Source organism: Staurois parvus, unplaced genomic scaffold, assembly GCF_062004578.1.
Source record: "Staurois parvus isolate SC_StPar_1 unplaced genomic scaffold, SC_StPar_1.0 ptg000734l, whole genome shotgun sequence".
In the NCBI taxonomy this organism is placed as follows: domain Eukaryota; kingdom Metazoa; phylum Chordata; class Amphibia; order Anura; family Ranidae; genus Staurois; species Staurois parvus.
The window spans coordinates 3,455,977-3,478,992 of record NW_028318530.1 but is presented as its reverse complement, the minus strand read 5'-3'; the positions used below and the strand labels follow the sequence as shown (position 1 = coordinate 3,478,992).

The 23,016-nt window shown below is 42.9% G+C and overlaps 1 protein-coding gene across 3 annotated transcripts in view; it reads left to right on the top strand.

Moving 5' to 3' along the window:
- The window catches only part of WDR19 (WD repeat domain 19), a 96,225-nt gene extending 73,209 nt beyond the window's left edge, over nt 1–23,016 (top strand). For all 3 annotated transcript variants that reach the window (XM_089654042.1, XM_089654041.1, XM_089654043.1), the window contains 13 exons: nt 4,193–4,339; nt 4,558–4,682; nt 5,429–5,541; nt 6,066–6,134; nt 7,265–7,342; nt 7,460–7,556; nt 10,649–10,773; nt 12,146–12,227; nt 12,895–13,045; nt 13,121–13,244; nt 17,470–17,546; nt 20,249–20,364; nt 22,859–23,016. In XM_089654042.1, the coding sequence (XP_089510168.1) occupies nt 4,193–4,339; nt 4,558–4,682; nt 5,429–5,541; nt 6,066–6,134; nt 7,265–7,342; nt 7,460–7,556; nt 10,649–10,773; nt 12,146–12,227; nt 12,895–13,045; nt 13,121–13,244; nt 17,470–17,546; nt 20,249–20,363 (1,303 nt within the window). In that variant the 3' untranslated portion in view covers nt 20,364; nt 22,859–23,016. The remainder of the gene's footprint in view (nt 1–4,192; nt 4,340–4,557; nt 4,683–5,428; nt 5,542–6,065; nt 6,135–7,264; nt 7,343–7,459; nt 7,557–10,648; nt 10,774–12,145; nt 12,228–12,894; nt 13,046–13,120; nt 13,245–17,469; nt 17,547–20,248; nt 20,365–22,858) is intronic.

Sequence of the window (23,016 nt, the reverse complement as noted above, 5' to 3'; positions counted from 1 at the left end):
GGATCTAACTCTTTGAACGTACAATAGTGGTTGTGAAGCAGAAAGTCAGTTTATTTAGCACAATCGGTCAATTGCAGCTTGCCGTTGGCTGGAAACTGTACGTTTATGTCACTGGAATGCACTAATCACCCAAAAAATATTACCGCCACCCGGCGTGTATATGGATTTAACTCTTTGAACGTACAATAGTGGTTGTGAAGCAGAAAGTCAGTTTATTTAGCACAATCGGTCAATTGCAGCTTGCCGTTGGCTGGAAACTGTACGTTTATGTCACTGGAATGCACTAATCACCCAAAAAATATTACCGCCAGCCGGCGTGTAAATGGATTTAACTCTTTGAACGTACAATAGTGGTTGTGAAGCAGAAAGTCAGTTTATTTAGCACAATCGGTCAATTGCAGCTTGCCGCTGGCTGGAAACTGTACGTTTATGTCACTGGAATGCACTAATCACCCAAAAAATATTACCGCCACCCGGCGTGTAAATGGATTTAACTCTTTGAACGTACAGTAGTGGTTGTGAAGCAGAAAGTCAGTTTATTTTGCACAATCGGCAAACTGCAGCACCAACTGTGCACGACAGCCACCAAAAAAAAAAAGGGTGTATGTCACTTTAAATTTTCGATTCTTTGATAGCTGTGGCCCTAAGTAACGATTCTGTGTCCCTGAGTAACGATTCTGTGTCCCTGAGTAATGATTCTGTGTCCCTGAGTAACGATTCTGTGGCCCTAAAGTCTCTGTGGCCCTAACTCTGTCCCTTAATACACACAGGTCTGTCTCTCTTGAATGACCGGGGGCTAATGGAGAATTCTAAGATGGCCGCGATTTATAGTGCTGGCTGGCTGCTGATTGGCTAATGCGATCACATGTCATGAATGCATTATGGGTCAGCGCGCCTTGTCTGCGCGCCTTCCCAGAGATCCCCGCCCCATCTTCTCTGTCCATTTTCTCCGTGGCCACACATGTCGCCGCCATTTTTGGGAAAATTCGATTTGTGCATCCGAAGTTTGCTAATGTTCGGATTCGTCGCGAATAGAATTTTTCCAAATCTTCGGAACGAATTCCACTTTGTCATGTTCGATTCGCTCATCTCTACTAGCTATCTACAGGTGAAACTCAAAAAATTAGAATATCGTGTAAAAGTTCATTTATTTCAGTAATGCAACTTAAAAGGTGAAACTAATATATGAGATAGACTCATTACATGCAAAGCAAGATAGTTCAAGCTGTGATTTGTCATAATTGTGATGATTATGGCTTACAGCTCATGAAAACCCCAAATCCACAGTCTCAGAAAATTAGAATATTGTGAAAAGGTGCAATATTCTCGGCTCAAAGTGTCCCACTCTAATCAGCTAATTAAGCCATAACACCTGCAAAGGGTTCCTGAGCCTTTATATGGTCTCTCAGTCTGGTTCAGTAGGAATCACAATCATGGGAAAGACTGCTGACCTGACAGTTGTGCAGAAAACCATCATTGACACCCCCCATAAGCAGGGAAAGCCTCAAAAGATAATTGCAAAAGAAGTTGGATGTTCCCAAAGTGCTGTATCAAAGCACATTAATAGAAAGTTATGTGGAAGGGAAAAGTGTGGAAGAAAAAGATGCACAAGCAGCAGGGATGACCGCAGCCTGGAGAGGATTGTCAGGAAAAGGCCATTCAAAAGTGTTGGGGACTTTCACAAGGAGTGGACTGAGGCTGGAGTCAGTGCATCAAGAGACACCACACACAGACGGATCCTGGACATGGGCTTCAAATGTCGTATTCCTCTTGTCAAGCCGCTCCTGAACAACAAACGTCAGAAGTGTCTTACCTGGGCTAAAGAAAAACAGACCTGGTCTGTTGCTCAGTGGTCCAAAGTCCTGTTTTCTGATGAGAGCAACTTTTGCAATTCATTTGGAAACCAAGGATCCAGAGTATGGAGGAAGAATGGAGAGGCACACACTGCAAGATGCTTATAGTCCAGTGTGAAGTTTCCACAGTCTGTGTTTATTTGGGGAGCCATGTCATCTTCTGGTGTTGGTCCACTGTGCTTCATTAAGTCCAGGGTCAACGCAGCCGACTACCAGGAGATTTTGGAGCACTTCATGCTTCCTTCCACAGACATGCTTTATGGGGATGCGGACTTAATTTTCCAGCAGGACTTGGCACCTGCCTACACTGCCAAAAGCACCATAACCTGGTTCAACAACCGTGGGATTACTGTGCTTGATTGGTCAGAAAACTCGCCTGATCTGAACCCCATAGATTCTCTCAGCTGTGCTCTCTCAGCAGTGCCACATGCTGATAGCTTCCATGCCCCGCCGCATTGAGGCAGTAATTGCTGCAAAAGGGGCCCAAACCAAGTACTGAGTACATATGCATGCTTATATTTTTCAGAGGTCCGATATTGTTCTATGTACAATCCTTGTTTTATTGATTGCATGTAATATTCTAATTTTCTGAGATTGTGGATTTGGGGTTTTCATGAGCTGTAAGCCATAATCATCACAATTATGACAAATCACGGCTTGAACTATCTTGCTTTGCATGTAACGAGTCTATCTCATATATTAGTTTCACCTTTTAAGTTGCATTACTGAAATAAATGAACTTTTGCACGATATTCAAATTTTTCGAGTTTCACCTGTATATATAAAGTAAACCAAGAGACTGACATCTTTTAAAGTCATACAACTGGTGATGATGATAATTTCAACAATCTGGTAATAGGAGTATGGGGAAATACTGGGAAATTCATTAGGAGTCTGTAATTGTAAAAATGTTAAGGATTCCTGAGTTGGATGGTGGATATTGTGCCAATTGCAGCACCTGCGATATATAAGAACAGAGAACATTGCTTAACTTGTTGCCGACCGCAGATAGCCGAATGACGGCTGCAGTGCGGCCGGCCAGTTCTGAGTGGACGTCATATGACGTCCCCCCAGAACGCGCTCTCCTGCGCGCCCCAGGGGGCGCGCACCCGGTGATCTCCATGATCGCTGTGTCCTACGGACACAGCTGATCACGTGATGTGGTAAAAGGCCAATCACAGCGGCCTTTTACCACCTGATCAGCGGTGTCCAATGACACGCTGATCAGAGGGAAATGCAAGTGCCGGTTCTCGGCTGCACTTTCCTCACGCTGTCAGATCGTGAGGAAAGTACTGCCAAGAACCGGCAGTTGTCAGAGCGGGGATCGGCACCGATCATCAGGGCACTGATGATCAGTGCCCTGATGATCGGTGCCCAGCAGTGCCACCCGCAAGTTCCGCCCACCTGTGCCCAGCAGTGCGCCCACTAGCTCCGCCCACCTGTGCCCAGCAGATCACCCACCTGTGCCCAGCAGTGCACCCACCTGTGCCACTCTGCAATGTCACACACCTGTGCCCAGAAGTGCCACCCACCTGTGCCCAGCAGTGCCACCCACCTGTGCCCACCAGTGCCACCCACCTGTGCCCACCAGTGCCACCCACCTGTGCCCACCCACCAGTGCCGCCCACCAGTGCCACCCACCAGTGCAGCCCAGCAGTGCTGCCAGTCAGTGCCACCAGTTAGTGCCCAGCGGTTGTGCCAGTCAGTGCCACCAGTCAGTGCCCAGCAGTGATGCCAGTCAGTGCCGTCTATCAGTACCCATCATCAGTGTCACCTATCAGTGCTGCATATTAGTGCCGCCTATCCGTGACACCTCATTAGTGCTGTCTATCAGTGCCGCCTATCCGTGCCACCTCATTAGTACTGCCTATCAGTGCCCTTTAGTGCTGCCTATCAGTGCCCATGAGTGCCGCCTATCAGTGCCCATCAGTGCTGCCTCATCAACGCACATCAGTGAAGGAGAAAAATTACCTGTTTGAAAAATTTTATAATAGAAACAAAGAAACTTTTTTTTTTTTTCAAATTTTTGGCAATTTTTTATTTATAGCGCAAAAAGTAAAGTGCCCAGTGGTGATTAAATACCACCAAAAGAAAGCTCTATTTGTGAGAAAAAAATGATCAAAATTGATGAAAGCTGAAAATTGGCCTGGTAAATAAGGGGGTATAAGTGCCTGGTAGGCAAGTGGTTAAATTGCAAGCAATCATGCAAGACTAAAATATTGTTTTTTGGTGGAGATAGCTTTTTAGGATATGGAATTTAAAGGATGTTAATATTTTCTGCTGTTAAATGAAGTGTGAAGTGTTCCAGTGTTCTTTAGCTGACATTTCCTTCACTCCAGGTACAAAGATGCTGCTTTGGCCTATGAGAATGCCAAGGACTGGGATAATGTCATTCGCATCTACCTGGACCATCTAAACAACCCTGAAAAAGCTGTTGCCATTGTGAAAGAGACACAATCACTGGAGGGAGCCAAGATGGTAGCCAGGTGAATTCTTTTTTTATGGGCATCCAGCTCTGAGAGATATTCAAAACTAAGGGGTTTGGGAAAAAAATGGAAATTAGTACTCCCTAAATGGCTGTAAACTCTAAACTGCAAACTGAATCTTTGTAGAAAAGTTTAGTAATATTAGAAACAATCTTTGATGGATTGATGTTCATTGTTACTCTAATTGTCACGATATAAGACACATTTTTCCTTTGTAGGTTCTTTCTCCGTCTTGGAGATTATGGATCAGCAATCCAGTTCCTCGTTCTGTCTAAATGTAACAATGAAGCATTCCAGCTTGCCCAGCAACACAACCAGATGGAAATCTATGCCGATGTTATAGGTAGATACTGACAAACGCAATGTACTGAAAGACTTCTATACTTCAATACAAACAATCAATAAGCAATAAATGCACACATAGGGGTTGATTTACTAAAACTGGAGAGTGCAATCTGGTGCAGTTGTGCATGGCAGCCAATCAGCTTTGTTCAATTAAGCTTTGACAAAAAAAACAAAAACTGGAAGCTGAAATGTTTCCATGCACAGCTGCACCAGATTTTGCACTCTCCAGTTTAGTAAATCAACCCCAATGTACAGCAACACACAACAGCTGTTCTGCTTTGTTTACTGAAGCCAGTATAGGTGACAGATGAATTCTATTTAGTTGCTATTAGCTGCAGGCATTTGGTATTTGTGTAACACTACTCCCATAGGAGCCGCTGGATTACTGTCCAGGTCCTCCCCAAAATACCTCTACTTGGTCCCGCAGCCAGGCACATAGGTTTATTCACTTGTTTCTCCAATAATCAGCCTAGGGGTATTTTTATATATGACGAATGGGGATGGAGTGAGCCAGATTGAGACATCTGAATCTTCTTAAATGTCATATCTACATAAAAATCCACTGTCATTTTTTTCTTCTGGATTAAAGATATTGAGTAAGTAGTAGATCTCATGGGCTAGAAATCTTCTCCCCATAGTTATTCACTGCAAATGATGTCTTATAACAGAGGTATTCATGTATGTGCTACCCATAATACTAATGTCTCCAACAGTCCGTCACAGAAAAATATCTGTATATTGCAGGATCTGAGAACACCAGTAATGAAGATTATCAGAGTATTGCTCTGTACTTTGAGGGGGAAAAGAAACACTTTCAAGCAGGGAAGTTCTTCTTGCTTTGTGGTCAGCATGCAAGGGTAGGTCAATGAAATAACATTGTTTATATCAAAAACAGGTAATGAATTTAAAAATACATAAAATATGTATTTAAACACAAAAGAAAAAACGGAGTAAGTTGTCAGCCTGCTTTCATCCTTACTGCAGGAAGCAAATCCAAGGTTTTTGCAGCAATAAACACCCCGGACCTAGAGGGAAAAAGGTCTGTGGGCGGGCATGAAAATATCTGCTATTCCATGTCCTACATCTTTATTTTGCTGAAGAAATTGAAACTTATTGGCACAGGACTGTGCCATAGGCAGTGGAGTTCCCTCCCATTGGAGTTGGGGCTGGTTTGATGCCCCTTGGTATCTGCACATTGTATATTATTGCTGCATCACCTCTACCCACTTACTGACGCCATCAGGAAATTGAGTTGATATTTGTAGTTTATTTGGCTCTCTTCGGCTCACTGAAATTTTTTTTTTTCATATTATCCTAATGTTTCTTAATTTGTAGCTTAGTGAATACTTTTCTAATTGTGTTTATTCATTTTATATTTTAGGCACTGAAACATTTCCTGAAATGCTCATCTGCAGATGAGAACACAGCTATAGAAATGGCCATCAAGACGGTAAGAAAATCCAGGACATAGTTAAAATGGATATGACTATGAGTAGAGCATCAGAAAGTTATGAGATCTGACATGGCCTTATATAGCCCCTTTTCTTTTTTTCTTCAAAATTTAACTTAAAGTATAACTAAAGGAAAAACCTTTTTTTGTAGCGTTGGATAGAGTGGAGAAGGATTAGAACCCCTGTCAGTTTATATTGCAATCCGTGTCCCTGTTCGTGAAATTCACCTTATCTATTTGTCTTGTTTACCATTATCAATTAAAGTAAAAGTAAAAGAAAATCCCAAATATTGAAGGAGCAGCATTGGATTGATGAGGTCCTCCCTTTCAGCATGTTCTTCGTCAGCACATCTGAATGCAGAACACTTGATTGGCCAAAGTCCTGCTGCTACTTCTCCTATTCTCCTAGTGCTGCTGTACAGGCTAGTCTAGTCATGTCTAGGCATCTATACAAGTTTATGCAAAGAAGATGTAATCATTTTTAAATAAATACATAAAGCATTCATTGGTATTTTTTATTACCTTGCTGGAGTTCAGCTTTAAAGCTGATCCCCAGCTTTTTGTGAAGTTTAAATATCTGTTTGGATCAAGCTGGTCCAAACAAACTTTTTACTTCACTAAGACATACAGCGGCTCTCAGCGCTGTATGGACTGTATGTAGACTTGGATACATACAGTATGCAGCAGTGGGATGGGATAGGATAGGAATTTATACAAAGCTTCCTCTAATTGGCTGAATCAGAGAGGCAGGCAGATGATGTAAAAATCTTTGCCTCAGCCAATCAGAAGAATGCATTGTATTCATTCATAGAATACAAAGCAACTCAATCTTGTTTCAGGATTAGGAAGAGAAGTTACCATCCAGAACACAACACTGTATACAGTATGTAGCTGAGGCTACATACAGTCCATACTGAGAGCCACTGCAGTGAAGTAAATTGTTTGTTTGGACCAGCTTTGTTCAAATTAACTATTTGAACCTCATTAAAATCTGAAGATCAGCTTTATCTTGTTTCCTATTAGCAACTGTGGTTTTATTTGATACATATGTGTTCTTTATCTTGTCCTATTCATTGGTATGTTTATCTTTAGCTGATCTCCTCATCACAACTTTTTAAATCTCGGAACAGGTTGGAGAGGCCAAAGATGAGCTTTTGACCAATCAGCTGATAGACTATCTGATGGGGGAGAGTGATGGTATGCCTAAGGTAGAGTTTTCCATTCTGTTACAAATGATCAGTGGCCAACATTTATGACTAGACACATCAAAGAAAATGTGCAATAGTTTGTGGAATAACATGGCAAATGATTTATTATTATTTCAGGATGCACAATATTTGTTCCGCTTGTACATGGCACTAAATCAATACCGAGAGGCTGCCCGCACTGCAATCATTATTGCAAGGGAAGAACAGTCTGCAGGTAATGTCTGTTTTTTTGTATGTAGGGTGCAAAGTACTGAAACTCTTAGTTATCAGTCAGGTACTTACTTAGGTATTCTAACCTGGAGAAGAAAGATGACTGCTAAAATATATGGTTTCTATATCCTTCTTTTTTTATACAAGTACCTTTATAAATCATTATTCAGGATGCCTTTCTCTCCAAAGGCATATTTCTGTGTCCAGGGATTTATCTTTATCTGTGTTATTTGAAATATTATAAAATGTGACATTGTTTCAAACTCTGTGTGATAATGGACTTTCTATTGTGACCAGTCTGATGATATATGCCGGCCCGATTGTCATTAGCAATAACAGCAGTTTTCATTTTTCTGAGCTCCTCATAACATAGTTTTCCTGCCTGTTGATCCTGCCAGTGGGTACATTATTTCCAGCTTCTCTTAACAGGTTGATAATTCTGTTTATTCTGAAGTGAAATCTCAGAACAATAGGGTAGTCTTAGATTTTTTTTCTCAAAACAATCTTAGTGATGGTCAACTTGAAAATTATAGGGCCTCAAGCGTGGCCCCTGACACTTTTGAGAGGGTCACACAATAGTAGTGCATTGAGCTGCATTGGGTCAAGTTAGGCAGCCTTTTCAAAATGAATGAGCTGTAACACGCCTTGACACTTAAAAATCTGGCCTTGAAATTTCAGCCTCTTCATTTTTTGCAGCATATCACAATGCACAATGATGTAACTGGGAATAAATTAAGCCTCATCATTTATGTCAGTGCACGCAATCAAAATCCCCAGTGTTGGTGCCAGTGGATGCAATAACCTGCAGCATTGGTGTTAGAGACCACAGTAATAACCCTCAGCATTGGTGTCAGAGACAGAAATAATAACCTGCAGCATTGGTGTCATTAGCTGCAATAATAACCCCCTTCATTAGTGTCAGACATTGCAATTATAAAGCTCAGCATTGGTGTAAAAGACTGCAATAATCATCCCCTGCATTGGTATCAGTGGTTGCAAAATATCCCCCAACATTGGTGTCAGCATTATTAACCCCCCCCCAATTCCACCACATTAGTGATCCCCAGCCACCCCACTGCTGATTTGTAACAGCTCCCCAACAGCACTCCCCACCCCAACTTGATCACCTTGCTTTGGTGATCACGTACCTAATAATACGTTCCCATGTCACTGTGCCTCCCTGAGGTCGGGATTTTAACTGTGGGCGGAGTATAGTCTTTATACAGTTGCAAGAAAAAGTATGTGAACCCCTTAGGATTACGTGGAGTTTTGCATGAATTGGGCATAAAATGTGCTCTGAATGTCATTTAAGTCACAACAATAGAAGAACACAGTCTGCTGAACATAATACTACACAAACATTAGATGTTGCCATGGTTTAATTGCACATAACATGTAAACATTCACAGTGCAGGGAGGAAAAAGTATGTGAGGCCCTAGCTTAATGACTTCTCCCAGAGCTAATCGGAGCCAGGAGTGAGCCAACCTTGACTCCAATCAGTGTGATGATATTGGATGTGTTGCTGACAGCTGTCCTGCCCTTAAAAAACACACACCTGTTTTGGGTTTACTGGTTTCAAGAAGGACTGTCTGATGTGAACCATGCCTCGCAGAAAAGAGCTCTCAAAAGACCTACGATCAAGAATTGTTGACTTGCATGAAGTTGGAAAGGGTTACAAAAGTATCTCCAAAAGCCTTGATGTTCATGTGTCCACGGTAAGACAGACTGTCTACAAATGGAGAAAGTTTAGCACTGTTGCTACTCTCCCTAGGCGTGGGTGTCCTGTAAAAATGAAAGCAAGAGCACAGCGCAGAATGCTGCATGAGGTAAAGAAGAATCCCAGAGTGTCAGCTAAAGACCTACAGAAATCTCTGGCACATGCTAACATTTTTGTTGACACATCTACAATAAGAAAAACATTAAACAAGAATGAAGTACACGGGAGGACACCACGGAGGAAGCCATTGCTGTCCAAAAATAATATTGCAGCACGTTTGAAGTTTGCAAAAGATGTTCCACAGCGCTACTGGCAAAATATACTGTGGACAGATGAAACCAAGATTGAGTTGTTTGGGAAGAACACACAACACTATGTGTGAGAAAAAAAGGCACAGCACACCAACATCAAAACCTCATCCCCACTTTAAAACATGGTGGAGGGAGCATCATGGTTTGGGGCTGCTTTGTTGCCTCAGGGCCTGGACGGATTGTTGTCATTGATGGGAAAATGAATTCCAGAGTTTATCAAGACATTTTGCAGGAAAACGTACAACCATCTGTCCGCCAACTGAAGCTCCGCAGAGGATGGGTGATGCAACAGGACAATGACCCAAAGCATACAAGTAATTCAACAAAACAATGGCTGCAACAGCACAGAATACGCCTTCTGGAGTGGCCCAGTCAGAGTCCTGACCTCAACCCAATTGAAATGCTGTGGCATGACCTTAAGAGAACGATTCGCACCAGACATCCCAAGAATATTGCTACACTGAAACAGTTTTGTGAAGAGGAGTGGTCCAAAATTATTACAGATCGTTGTGAAGGTCTGATCTGCAACTACAGGAAACGTTTGGTTGAGGTTATTGCTGCCAAAGGAGGGTCAACCAGTTATTAAGTCCAAAGGTTCACATACTTTTTCCTCCCTGCACTGTGAATGTTTACATGTTATGTGCAATTAAACCATGGCAACATCTAATGTTTGTGTAGTATTATGTTCAGCAGACTGTGTTCTTCTATTGTTGTGACTTAGATGACGTTCAGAGGACATTTTATGCCCAATTCATGCAAAACTCCACGTAATCCCAAGGGGTTCACATACTTTTTCTTGCAACTGTATCAGTGCTGGTAAGTAGAGTGATCTAAACTCTCGGCGCACTGCTTACTGCGGACCGTGTGTTGGACACAGTGATCGATGCTCAAGCACTAGGGGCACCAGATTCAGATGCTTTTGTAGTACTTCATGAAAGGCAGCAGTGTGAGTGGTAGTGTTAGTACTCTTTACACCAACAGCTGTAATAAGTCCATTCACACAATAAATATTTGTCTAATTTTCTGGAGTTACTAAGTATTATCATTGTTCTTTTTTACATTGAAAGGTAACTACCGGACTGCACATGACGTTCTCTTTAGCATGTATATGGAACTGAAAACACAGAAAATTAAGATCCCAGCAGAAATGGCTACAAATTTAATGATACTTCATAGCTACATTCTGGTTAAGGTATTGTTTCATATATTATTGCACATCAAATACCAACTCTCATTTAGAATACTCATCTTAAATGAAAGTGATACTAAAGTTTCAGATTTTTTGTTCTAAAAATAACAAACATGTCATACTTACCTGCTCTGTGCTCTTGTTTTGCACAAAGCAGCCCTGATCCTCCTCTTCTCCAGTCCCCTGCCAACGCTCCTGGCTCCTTCCACAATGCTGAATTCCCCCAGAGCATGCCGCTTGGTATTGGGGCACTCTAGCTTGCTGGCTCCAGAGTCTATTAAACACACAAGAGTGTGACTCGGCCCTGCCCCCCACTCTCTCCTCACTGGCTGTGATTGACAGCAGCAGAAGCCAATATGCTGGAAGAGACCCGGGAGAGCTGCTACTCTTACACTGTAGGTTTTTCAATTTCATGCATAGAATGCACGAAGGTAAAGAACCTTCGGCCTTTAGAACCCCTTTAAATTTATCTGCATTGCCCTCAACCAAGTTCAGACTTCTAGATTGCTATTTTTGGGGAATATTTGAAACTGATTAGTGTCTGTGGGCATTAAAAACAGATCATATCTGCGATTTTTAAAAATAATTACTTTGGCCATAAACTTAAATTAATTGGTGGCCCTTAAAGTGGACTTCACTCAAGAAGTGAAGTCCTGCTGATTTGCTCCCTCTCCTCAGCCGGTTACCGAGTCATAGTTTTTTTTTCGGGGGGGGAGAGCAAGTCCCCTCTCCCACTTCTACAGTCATCGCCTAAGCCCATACACAAAGCACTGCGCAAGGTCGCACATGTGCAGTGGGAGGGGGGGAGTTTGATGTGCTTCCTCAGAGAGCCATAGCTGGCTCCTGTATCCAAGATGGCGGGGACGACAACCCGCAGTGGTAAGAAGAACCGGCTGCAGGAAGACAGCACTAGACCCCAGGCACTGGTGAGTACCTGATTTTTAAAAGTCAGCAGCTACAGTATTTGTAGCTGCTAACTTTTAAAAAAATTAAACTGAAATTCCTCTTTGAAAGTCTCGTCATTTTAAAATGTGAAATCTCAAGGACTTTACAATTAACATACCTATTTTCAGTAGCCAGCAATGTAACGGTTACATCATAGCTTTTTTCTGTTCTGTTTTCTGTGGCTCCTAAGGGGTCCACTTTACTCTTGGCACATCTCCACCTAGCTGCACCACACAGTCCCTTTTGGATTACACGTATTTTCCTTATCTTTCTACCTACATTTTTTCAATATTTCATATCAGGGACAAGGGTTTCCAATACCTTTGTGGACCCTATGTGGTGACAGACTGTCTTGGCTCCAGCTGTTGTAACACAAATAAATACTGTATTATGTAGCCTAATTACAATGTACTTTTTAAATATATTTTAGATCCATGTTAAACGTCGAGACCACATGAAAGGAGCCCGGATGTTGATACGTGTAGCTAACAACATTAGTAAATTTCCTTCCCGTAAGTACCAAGAGAGCAATTTTGTGATATTGGGGTAGCTGTTTGTATTGTATGTATTTTCTTCTGTTCATTGAACTTTATTTCCTTTGTCCAGACAGAGTAGCGTGAAGTGTGGACTTCTTGAAGCTTTGAAAAGCTCTGGACTCCATGCAGCTTTCAGCCGCAAACTTTTGCTGTTGTACAGTGTTGTGCTTTGAAGCTCCATTACAGCCCTTCATTTGAAATATATTTCCTAATAGCCACAAAGGATATTAAATCCACTTTGTATATACCAAATGCATTAACATACCGAGAGATTACCTTGTATATGTAGTGATGACATCACCACCACACTGCACATTTTCTGTGCAAAGAGCAGAGCTATGGGTGGGATCCAGCAGGCCCATCCACTACAGGCTGGTGGATACAAGACCAGTCACTCTGCACAAGGAGAGAGAGCAGTTGTAACTGGTCTTTATTACAGGAACCTTCTGGACAGAGACAGTGCAGTTGTGTCATGCTTGATTGCTGCACTAGTCTGGAAGAAATACACAAAGGTCTCCTGGATTTAAATAATAATACACATGCCTTTTATATTTAGACAATATTATGTTAACCTTAGAACAAGAATAATCAGGGGCTTCTGATTTCCTGCTGTGTGGAGATAACGCATTCTTTGTCCTTGTAGACATAGTCCCGATCTTGACATCTACAGTGATTGAATGTCATAGAGCTGGTCTGAAGAACTCTGCCTTCAGTTTTGCTGCAATGTTGATGCGACCAGAGTATCGCAACAAAATAGACGTCAAATACAAGAAAAAGATTGAAGCGATGGTCAGGTAATATGGTGATACGCTGTGTATGTGGTTTTATTTGTAACATTTATATTTACTAGTGACTTGTTTATCTGTTAGGCGTCCAGACACCTCTGAGGTGGAAGAAGAGAGCACTGCCTGTCCATTTTGTGAGTTCAAACTCCCAGAGTGTGACCTTCTCTGCCCTGGCTGCAAGAATAACCTACCATACTGTCTAGTCACTGTGAGTACAACTAACTTCATGGGGCCTTACAATGTCAAATAAAGTATTATTATCTTTACCCCTTTCAAGGCCAGAAGTCACTGAACACCAAATGTAGCAGTGTTACTACATGTCGGTCAACATAATTACTCTGTGACTAAGCTACCTAATGTGTTTACTGAACTGGCCTATATTTGGTGCACTGATTTATTAGGTACCTTGGACTTGTTTTATATTATAGGCTGACAAAACAGAGAATGGTTAAAAAAACAAAATGTGATTGTGTTTGCAAAACACATACACAGCTTGTCTACTCCGATTGTCTGCTCTGATGATCACATAATTGGGTACCAAACAGACTATCAAATAAGGAATGTAGATTAAAGTCCTCTGGGGATTAAGGACATCACTGCACAAATTGCAGATAATCCAAATACTAGTCTGGAAAAAGACTGAGTTTTAAAGAATACTAAAATCACTGGAACCTGATAACCACTTGATTCCTAGGTGTTGTTTCAAAACAGGCCAGGGACAGCAACTGTTTGTCCCAGGCGCCATTTTAAAATAGCAATCAGACTCAGCTTGGTACCCAAAGCACTGGAACCACTGACTGTCAGTGACAGCTGGAATCCAGCACTAAACGATGAAAGATCATCTCCTGAGCTTCGGATACTTCTACAGATTGCTCAATAGGGAGTGTGCTGTGGAGGTGATTGCAAACACAATGTTACCACATTGAGAGAGCATTGTGATGGCACTCCCCTGTCACTGGAGGCTCAGGGCAAAGGTGTTGCAGCTCTGTCCAACCTTTCCCTACAGCAGTAGATTGGTGATAAAGGGCCAATTGCAACCAGCAATACATAGCTATAGAAGTGATCAGCTGCTTGGGGGTTCTGGATTTGGTGTCCACTGACGAAATCAAGACCCTACATGAAGAAACGGAAAGTATGTGTGTGTATGTATGTGTATATATGTATGTGTGTGTGTATATATATATATATATATATATATATATATATACATACACACACACACACGCACACACATAGACATATTAAAAATATTGCCTTTGAACAATGATGTTGGTTGATCTACATAACATTTGTGTTTACTGCACAAGCATCCAAGTTTTTAATAACAAGCCTGTGAAAAAGTTGCTGTTCTAATTTGTGGCATAATCAGACCTAATCCTACCTTAATACTAAGCTAAACATTTTTCCCAAAGTAAAACACGTGTTCACTGTGAAATGTACTATTCCAATACAGGTCTCTACACTAAAGTCACACTAATGTGATATTTTAGTCAGCAGACTTTGTTGATTATATTTTGGGGTAAACCTTAAGGGACCCATGAGTATGTTTTATCAAAGCTCTGGGTAGTTATTAAGGATACAGGTGAGCCTGTCATTGACCATAATCCAGTTACGTTTACTCGTCACATAGTCAAGGGGGACCATCAGCTTCTTCCAATACTTGGCAATAGTAATTCTTGCTTCCAAAAACATGCGATTCGTTTCGTTGACCTCTTGGGAACTACATCAGGGAATGTTTGGAAAAGGGCGGTTTCAGGGGATCTGTGGATATTTACTCCCGTCACTGAGTAGATCAGATTTAAGATCCGTAATTGCACTTTAATAGCATGTTCACATATATTTTAGTAGATACCTGCTTTGTAACTGCAAATTGTCAGTATCAAACATTCTGACAGCCTCCCAGCTAGTTACCAGGCTTGCCTCTATGGTTTCAGTGTTTGACAACATTCACTGTACTTATTCTAGCTTAGTGACTCAGAGTGAAGTCAGAACTCCTCCCCTGCATAATTGTTCCAATTCTGACTCTGAAAACAAAGATCTTACATGACAGCCAAGCAATTCTTGTAACAGATTTCACATAACCTAGTTGTATGGAGTTATTAACACTAGAGCAGTGGTTCTCAACCTTTCTAATGCCGCGACCCCTTAATACAGTTCCTCATGTTGTGGTGACCCCCAACCATAACATTATTTTCGTTGCTACTTCATAACTGTAATTTTGCAGTGGGAGGAGTAGTGCCACATCATTGGTGTCAGTGGGAGGAATAGTGTCCCATCACTGATGTCAATGGGAGGAATAGTGCCCCATCATTGGTATCAGTGGTAGGAATAGTGCCCCATCATTGGTGTCAGTGGAGGAATAGTGCCCCATCGTTGGTGTCAGTGGGAGGAATAGTGCCCCATCGTTGGTGTCAGTGGGAGGAATAGTGCCCCATCGTTGGTGTCAGTGGGAGGAATAGTGCCCCATCGTTGGTGTCAGTGGGAGGAATAGTGCCCCATCGTTGGTATCAGTGGGAGGAATAGTGCCCCCATCGTTGGTGTCAGTGGGAGGAATAGTGCCCCATCGTTGGTGTCAGTGGGAAGTATAGTGCCCCATCGTTGGTGTCAGTGGGAGGAATAGTGCCCCATCATTGGTATCAGGGGGAGCAATAGTGCCCCAACATTGGTGTCAGTGGGAGGAATAGTGCCCCATCATTGGTATCAGTGGGAGGAATAGTGCCCCATCATTGGTATCAGTGGTAGGAATAGTGCCCCATCATTGGTGTCAGTGGAGGAATAGTGCCCCATCATTGGTGTCAGTGGGAGGAATAGTGCCCCATCGTTGGTGTCAGTGGGAAGTATAGTGCCCCATCGTTGGTGTCAGTGGGAGGAATAGTGTCCCATCGTTGGTGTCAGTGGGGGGAGGAATAGTGCCCCATCGTTGGTGTCCGTGGGGGGAGGAATAGTGCCCCATCGTTGGTGTCAGTGGGGGGAGGAATAGTGCACCATCATTGGTGTCAGTGGGAGGAATAGTGCCCCATCATAGGTGTCAGTGGAGGAATAGTGCCCCATCATTGGTGTCAGTGGTAGGAATAGTGCCCCATCGTTGGTGTCAGTGGGAGGAATAGTGTCCCATCGTTGGTGTCAGTGGGGGGAGGAATAGTGCCCCATCGTTGGTGTCAGTGGGAGGAATAGTGCCCCATCATTGGTGTCAGTGGTAGGAATAGTGCCCCATCGTTGGTGTCAGTGGGGGGAGGAATAGTGCCCCATCGTTGGTGTCAGTGGGGGGAGGAATAGTGTCCCATCGTTGGTGTCAGTGGGGGGAGGAATAGTGTCCCATCGTTGGTGTCAGTGGGGGGAGGAATAGTGTCCCATCGTTGGTGTCCGTGGGGGGAGGAATAGTGCCCCATCGTTGGTGTCCGTGGGGGGAGGAATAGTGCCCCATCGTTGGTGTCCGTGGGGGGAGGAATAGTGCCCCATTGTTGGTGTCCGTGGGGGGAGGAATAGTGCCCCATCGTTGGTGTCAGTGGGGGGAGGAATAGTGCCCCATCATTGGTATTAGTGACACCAATGATTGGGCACTATTCCTCCCACTGACACCAATGATACTTACCTTGCTGACCCCTGCTCCAGCCTGGGCTCGCTCCCTCCCTCCCTCTCCCATGGTACAGACACTTACCGGTCAGATGTCTTCCTTCTCCGGCCGCTCTCCTCCTCTTCACTCGCTCGATCTTCGCGGTGCCGCTCGGCTCCTCCTTTCCAAGCTCCACCTCCTCGCCGGTGATTGGCCGCCTGTGTGCCTCTCCTGAGCTACAGTTCCGGCGGCCAATCACCGACGAGGATTGATCCCGGGGGTGTGTCCAGATGACAGGGACGGCATGTCATCCCGCCCACACCTGGAGACGGATAGAGGAGCGGTGTCTCGGTTCCTAAGGCCATCGGAAATATGTGTTTTCCGATGGTCTTAGGTGACCCCTGGGAAAGTGTCATTCGACCCCCAAAGGGGTCGCGACCCCCAGGTTGAGAACCGCTACACTAGAGGTTCAGCTGCTGTGGATAAGTGGTTAGCCTTTCCGCCTGGCAGCATTAGGTTGGTTTGCATCTCAGCCATGGCACCACCTACCTGGAGTTTGTATGTTCTCCCTGTGCTTGCGTGGGTTTCCTTCGGGTACTCCAGTTTCCTCCCACACTTCAAAGACAGGTTAATTGGCTCCTGTCTAGATTGACCCTAGTATGTGCATATATGAATGTAAGTTAGGGACCTTAGATTGTACGCCCCTGGAGGGTTAGGGACTGATGTGAATGTACAATATATATGTAAAGTGCTGCGTAAATTGACGGCGCTATCTAAGTACATGTAATAAGTCTCAGTGTACAGAATTTGTTATACATATTTGCCAGTAAAACTTCAGCTACTGCATTTAAATTCACATTTTGTTTTTGTTTTTTTTTAGGGCCGACACATGGTGAAAGATGACTGGTGTATCTGCCCCTATTGTGAATTTCCAGCCCTTTGTTCAGAGTTTAAAATGTAAGCTGTGTGTGTCCGGGGGGCAGTAACCTGTGAGCTTTGGCTAATGTCAGATGCTGCAAAAACACTTTTAAGTTGACAAAGGGGGACTAAACGCTCCTATCCTTTACAGCCAAGGAAGCTGCCATCTAAGCCTCTTATCTGCAGTTGCCATTGTGCTGCACATGTGATCAGTTTTAACAGCAGCCAATGACAATTTGGTTGAGAGCACAAGCAACTGTGACAGTTATATAAAAGTCAACAATGTGCCCTATAACACGTCAGCACATCACACATCTGTAAAATAGCACCATATAAAACAATGGTTGACCCATGGTAAATGCATACAGTAGACCCTAAACCGATAGATCACATCTGTTGGAGTTCACCAGCTTTGCTGGTTTATAAACTGGCTCTGGAATCAGGACTAAGTAAAGCGAACTGATGTACCTTATCCAAGATCTGACAAGAATTGGCCCCATATTTATCCTTCTAGAATCAGGTGTTTATTCCAAAAGCCCTACCAATCCCCATCTTTTGAAGAAAAAAAAAAAGATACTCCAATGTGGTGGTAAGGAGCACTCACCACTGATGGTGCACTAAAAAGGTGTTAAGGGAATTAGGTGGGAATCTAAATTAACCACTTGCTGCCCAGTCACTGTACATATACGGCGGCAGGGCGGCACTCGCAGGCAAAACCACATTTTAAAACGTGTGTTTTGTAAACAAATAGGGGGCGCGCCGCCGCCCTATCTGTCCCGCCGATCACCGCCGCAGATTTGAGTCGCCGGGTCACAGCTGCTCCTTAGCGGCTGTTTCCCGGCAATCGGCGACAAACAGTGACAGACAGCACAGCTGCAGTAGCTGTGCTGTCTATGTCACTTCCCTGTCAGCTCGAGGATGAGCTGATCGAGAAAGAACAGTTTCTCTTTCTCGATCAGCCTTGTCCCGTCCAGTACACCCCCCCGCCCCCTAGTAAAACACTCCCCTCACTCCTATAACCCTTCCCTGCAAAATAAAGTTAACCCCTTCCTCCCCATTGCCATTAGTACAGTGTCAGTGTTTTTTTTTTTTTTTGCACTGATCACTGTATTAGTGTTTTTGGGGATGTCAGTGATCCCAAGTCAGTACCCCCCAATGTCAGAATGTCCGCCACAGTCCCGCCATAAGTCGCTGGTCGCTGCCATAAGTCACTGATCGCCGCATTTTGGCAGAAATTTATGACTAAATTTGATTTTTGCATTTTTTTTTTACTGGACATGTTTTATAGCAAAAAGTCCAAAATATTGTTTTTTTTTACTCAAAATTGTCAGCCTTTTTTTTTATAGCGCAAAAAATAAAAACCGCACAGACGATCAAATACCACAGAAAGAAAGCTCAATTTGTGGGAAAAAAAAGGATGTAAATTTAATTTATGTACCATATTGCATGACCGCGCAATTGTCCGTTAAACTAGTGCAGCGCTGTATAGCAAAAAAAATGGCGTAAATTGCAGTATCTATACCATAGTTTGTAGACGCTATAACTTTCACACAAAGCAATCAATATACACTTATTGGGATTTTTTTTACCAAAAACATGGAGCAGAATACATTTTGGCTTAAATTTATAACTGACTTTGAGTTTACTGTATATTTTGTATAGCTGAAATTAAAAAATATTGTTTTTCTTCAAAATTTTTGGCCTTTTTTTGTTTATAGCGTGAAAAATAAAAAGCGCACAGGTGATCAAATACCACCGAAAGAAAGCTCTGTTTGTGTAAAAAAAAAGGACGTAATTTTCGTTTGGGTGCAGCATTGCATGACCGCGCAATTATCAGTTGAATTAGTGCAGCGCCGAGTAGCAAAAAGAGGCCTGGTCATTAAGGGGGGTAAATCCTCTGGAGGTCAAGCGGTTAAAGTGTTACTAAACCCACAACAGTAAAATCAGTCTGTATATGCAGTAAAGCATGCTTGTTATACTCACTGCGGAACCTAAGGGGTTACTACTCTGAACTGTGTAAAAAGGATGTTTGATCTTGTCTCTCTGATCCTCCCCTTCTTCTATAGTCCCCAATCCATCTACTGATAGGGCAGAGCCCTAGGAGATACTTTGCACATGCTCAGTATGGTGTGTATTGCTAGAGGTTTTTTTTTGGGGGGGGGGGGGGCATGTAATCAGCACAGGGCCAATCAGCACTGTCCAGAGGGTCAGGGGTCATGCTGCCTCATAGGACAGTCAGAGGAGAATGAGAACTCCACCTACAAGCTTTAACCAGTATTCAGCCAGACACTGATAGAAGTCACGAGACTGCTATATACTGCTGATGAGAAAAGGTATTTAGCACTTTATATTTACTAAAATAATTGCAGTTCTGTGTACTGTGGGAGGCCAGATATAGTGAATGCGGGGTCCAAGGTTTAGTAACACTTTTAGTGTGTTTTTTCTTTTGCACCATTTCTTTACTCTGCCATTTTCATATTGATCTATAAGTGAAATAGGGCAAAGCTGAAGCGCAAACTGGAAACAATAACGTGAAGCAGCTTTAGAAATAGACTATTACTTTTGGGAAGGGACATTTGGGTGCTGATGATTTTGTATATTTCATATAGATGTTGAAAGTATTCATGCATTTATTTTGGTACATGACATTTTGGTGTGATGGTGTAATCACTAGCATTGCTATGAGAAAATGTGCTGCTAAGAGATTATTTACGCCCTTCATAATTCCTTATTTCTTTCAGACTGCTGGAATCAGAAAGCATCTGTCCCATGTGTTCAGAAAGAGTAACAGCCGATCAGCTAAAGAAGGTGTCTGACTGCTCTGTGTATCTCAGACAGGAGCAGGATGATCAGTAATGTAAGGGGCCGTGTTCTTTTACTCTGTGATTATAGTGTATTAGCTGTTTGTGATATGTGGATGTTAAAGAAAGCAATGCCAGAATATCCATTTTTCCCCTTATGTAGTTAAAGTAACTTGTCATGAGAGGAATACAAGGGCTGCCATTACTAACCAACTTGTAAAAACCACTTGCTTACCCGCCTGTTGTGATGCCCACTGCCTTCAATACTTGAAGTCACTGACTTGGTATGGAGGTTCTTATCAGCAAATTTGTTCAAGGTCATTCATTTAAAATATTGAACTAGGAGGATCAATATGACAGCCAGGAAATCAGTGCAGTTTTCTTCATAACAGGTTTCCCTTAGCCTGGGTTCACATTACAGCAGTGCTGGAAGTCACGTTATTTGGGCAGGAATCCCACTGCAGTCATGCTCAAATCACAAGTGCAGACATTTTTTTTCTTCTTCACCAGAATCAGATCGCATAGGTGTTTACACCCATGTGATCCGATTCTTGCAAGCGCACTGTGGTTTGTGACCTGTTTTGGAGTGTCATTCATTTAACATTGACACCCGTGGCAGATCATATGCATGGAGTGTGGTTTCAGTGCAGTACCAAAAATGCTCAGGATTCGCTGCCTTTTCTGCACTGCATATATGTGGACCAGGTCTTAAAGTTTATATTAAAATGGCAGCCTGTCTGCTTGATAAAGAAACCTTTCATGCATGTTTCTGACCAGGAGCGGACTGACCATTGGGGAACATGGGCACTGCTTGAGTGCCCGGGGTCAGTAGTGGGCCCGGGCACTGCTTGAGTGCCCGGGGTCAGTAGTGGGCCCCATGAGATGTCCCTGGTACCTTTCATAGGCTTTTTTGGGTGTGGTTTGAGTGTGGGCGAGGACATAGGAGCCCCATGAGTTGGCAGTCCGCCCGTTTGTGACCACACCAAGCTTAGACGCTAGATCCGTGGTCAGTTTGCATCTCCTCTTTGGAACATACAGGGCACCATACTGGTGTGCGGCAGTAGATTGTTTCCTGACACAGCCGTGCTCAGCTTGAGTGACGCAGGTCTCCATGTAGTGAAAGATCTCCTGCAACCTGTGATGTCAGCAGAAGCCTCCAAGATATGAGATGTGTGACTAGTCATGTGACAAGTTCTGTGGGGTGATCAGAATTTACTTTTACTATTTTCATGTTTGGTGTGGCAAAATAGGCAGGTGAGCCTTCTTAAATTCTGTCGTTGGCATTGTACAAATGCTGTGGCAATTTTAATTCAGCTTGCAGAGTTTGCTATGTGGCATTAAGGTTAATGGGTACAAGCCCCAAACTCATGGGCTCTTGCTTGCAGGATCGCCTCCCGAATGCCTGGTAGTTACTGCTTTACCACCCTCTGAAAAGCCATCCACCACATATCACTTTTCAGAGGGCAGTAGACACTGCCTTTAGAGTGCATTCTTAATATGATAAAGGTCTAGTTTAAAGGCTCAGCTGCAGAGGAAATTAATATCAATGATGTCACATGGGGCGGGGTCACTCAAGTGATGTCTTTGGTTGGCCCCACCCCTTACATATTTAAGAATGGTCAAGCCAGCTCAGGGGCAGAGGGCTGGAACTTTTTTTTTTCTTCTTCTTTCGGGTTGGCAGTGGGCATCGTGATTGACATTGGATTTACTGCGGGGGACATTATTTGCTTTTTCTTTTAATAAAGGACTTGTCAAAGACCATATCCTGTCTTTTTTCACACGGGCATGTGGCCCGTATGTGGTTCAGGGGGGGGGCGCTTGCTCGTTTCCCCCCCTTACCTGACCTGCCTGCTCAGCTAAGGGTCTGGTATGGATTTGGGGGGGGACCCACACGCTTTTTTTTTTTTTTTTTTTAAATTTTGGAGTGGGAGATCCCATCAAAATCCATACCGGACCTAAAGGGCTTACTATGGATGTGAGGTGGGACCCCACACCGGTTGTTTAAATTTTTTTTAATTGCCGGCTATTCTTTTACATTCAGCTGTCAGTGGGGAACCCCACTGACAGCTGAAACATTAACACATGGTTGTCACTACTAAAATACCGCAAGACTTGATAAAAATAACTCATGTGGTATTTTAGCGTTTACTTTTTTCTGACCTCAGTTACAGATTAATTGGTTTTCAATGTGTTCCTATGGGAAATGGCGTTTCGGTTTACAAATTTTTCGCTATACGAAAAGTCCTGAAGAGCGAATTAAATTCATAAACTGAGGTATTACTGTATACAGAAATGTTTTGCCTTCATTTCTATTTTAAACTGAATGGTTTGTTTTACCAAGTGAGGGTTTACATACACTTTAATCTCCAACTGCCCCAGTTCTGCCCAATAGCCATTTCAAAAGGAATAAAGCTCACCTCTCTTGGCTGTTTGACTTCAAATTGCATTTGGGGCCATGTTTTCTGGCCTCACCAATTTAGGTTCTATAACATATGTTACTGAAAACAATTCATATTTGCTGCACTTTAAAATATTTTATTTCTGTTCTAGGCATGTCGGCTTTTTGACTTATGATGGAGTTAACATTTACCTACAAAAATAAAAAAACCACTGTAAAGTTGTTCCATCTTTGTATAAAACTTTGAAATGTATATATTTCTTATTGTGATTTGGCATTTATTTTAAATAAAGATTTCTAATAAACATGA